Below are 2,012 nucleotides of genomic sequence, written 5' to 3'. Positions count from 1 at the left end.
TTTATTATAACAATAGTTCTTAGACTACTCTGCAGCATGATAGGTACACAAATGTCTAAAATACTCGAACATTACTCTCTAAGATCACCGGTGATCAAATTAAAGCATCATAGTGTATGTGGCTTAGTACCACACTGATAAAGAATAGAAACGAAAGAAAAGAAAACGTTGAGGAGGAGGCTTTTATGAATTGATAGACCACACGGCATTTAATCAATAGACGGTTGAAAACTCACCGAATCTAGGTTTCGTGTGAAATTAATTAAATTGAAAGTGGTGCATGGTTAGGGTTGAACACATGGCCAAAATTGGGACATTTACAAAAATGAAAGGTATAAAGTTTTGTAACCAACAACTAATTGTCTATTACTTAGCTTAAACGTATGTGTCTTTTCAAACAATAAAGAAGGGAAGGAGTAGAACGCATCTGCCAGCATCTTTAATTTTTTGACCAACGCATTAAAGTTGGGATCAATATTTTTCTTGGTCAGTTAACTATTGAAGTAATTATTTTATTTGATTGATTATGAAACCATGCATCTGTCCATTGTCAGTTTCCAAGGAACCCTTTATCTGAATTGATGAAATCGAGAGATATCGAAATGATTACAAAAGAAAGAAAAGAAAATAATTATGGTACCACAAGAAGTATTGGCGAAACGGAATAACAGCGAATCACAGAGCAACTCCGACACTAATCAGCAGAGATTGGGAAGCCAATTCCATGGCGTCTGGTTGGAAAAAGAACAAACAACATGCTACAAACCACGCCAATCCCAACTGGCAAAGACGTCAAAATCTCCTTAGCCGCATTGGACGGCGATGGGTAAAAACAGTTCACCACATTCTCATCAAACAGAGCAACCGCGCAAAAAACCAGAATCGACATGAAAGCGTGCAAGAAATCAATAAATCTCAGCCGATATTTAGCCGCCGCCACGGCCGGAAGCTCCACCGAGCCGTCGATGACCCAGAGCCCTCTGGAAGTGGCGAATCCATAGCAAACATTCCCCTGACTGTCTCTGAAACTATCGGTAAAACTCATAAGAAAACAGGACAATCCACAGAAACCCACGAGGGTAGAGGCGAGGTAGCGAGAAACGGAGTCGCAGTTGCCTTCATTGGTGAAAATGGGGGAAAGTAGTTGAAATGCGAGGACGGTTCCAGTGGGTAAGAGATTGGCCAAATGGGCAGTGCCCTGAAACGTCTGGGAGATGGCTTTTTGAATGGGAGTTTTTTTATCTCTGGAAGGGATGGATGTTGTTTCTCGCAAAAGGGGGCGTTTCTGTTCGTTTCTGATCTGGGTATCTTCGTCGACTGCTTTGATCTCCATGGGTGGGGTTGAAATGACTTCGGAAGGTTGGAGTGTATTAATAATACGAAGTGGTGGGAGATGAGTGGAAGCAAAGGGAGGGTAGTGATGCCTTGAAAGCAATTGCGTAAGACTTGGGGGAAGGAATTTCGTTGCTTGACTCGAGTGTTCATGTTGAGACACATAGATGAGGGAGGGATGGGAGAATTATAATATTTTTTGTATTTGCAAATGAACTCGAGTGTTCATGTTGAATCGCTTTGTTAGGTATTGGGATCGTTAAAACTTGGAAGAAATGAGAACTAAAAAGGAGGACATTATTCAATTTGGTTTTGTTACATTACGGAAGGTATTGGATCAACAAATTTGTTCTTTAAATGATGAGTTTGTCAATGATGCCTCTCCCAAAGTCAAATCATTTTGTCCTCCCTCAGCTTTCTTTAATTAGATATTCCTCCAATCCTTTTTTTTTTTTTTTAATCATGTGTTTATAAACCAATAATGTTCTCTGAATCAAACACATGAGAGCTTATACTCAAATTGGACAATATCATACCATTGTGTAGAGGCGTGTTCGTCTAACATCATTTCATTCTTTAATAAAGTTACTATTCCTCCACGTGGGAGTCTTTTTTTTTATATATAAATAGATATTTTGTAACTTTTCATTAAAAAGAGGACTTTCAAACTTTTAATAAAG

At 38.9% G+C, this 2,012-nt stretch overlaps 1 protein-coding gene across 1 annotated transcript; it reads right to left on the bottom strand.

Annotated features, from left to right (window-relative positions):
• Positions 1–483: 483 nt before the first annotated feature.
• LOC111497431 (protein DMP4-like) lies at positions 484–1,495 on the bottom strand. Its single transcript, XM_023148212.1, has one exon. The coding sequence runs from the start codon at positions 1,331–1,333 to the stop codon at positions 695–697; it is 639 nt and encodes a 212-aa protein (XP_023003980.1). The 5' UTR covers positions 1,334–1,495; the 3' UTR covers positions 484–694.
• Positions 1,496–2,012: the final 517 nt, after the last annotated feature.

Source organism: Cucurbita maxima, unplaced genomic scaffold (genome assembly GCF_002738345.1).
Source record: "Cucurbita maxima cultivar Rimu unplaced genomic scaffold, Cmax_1.0 Cma_Scf00023, whole genome shotgun sequence".
Classification (NCBI taxonomy): domain Eukaryota; kingdom Viridiplantae; phylum Streptophyta; class Magnoliopsida; order Cucurbitales; family Cucurbitaceae; genus Cucurbita; species Cucurbita maxima.
Note: the sequence above shows the minus strand (reverse complement) of the source record. Positions and strands in the feature narration are given on the sequence as shown.

Bases quoted from the DNA above. Each gene is read 5' to 3' on its own strand.
- LOC111497431 (XM_023148212.1), bottom strand. From the start codon at position 1,333: ATGGAGATCAAAGCAGTCGACGAAGATACCCAGATCAGAAACGAACAG.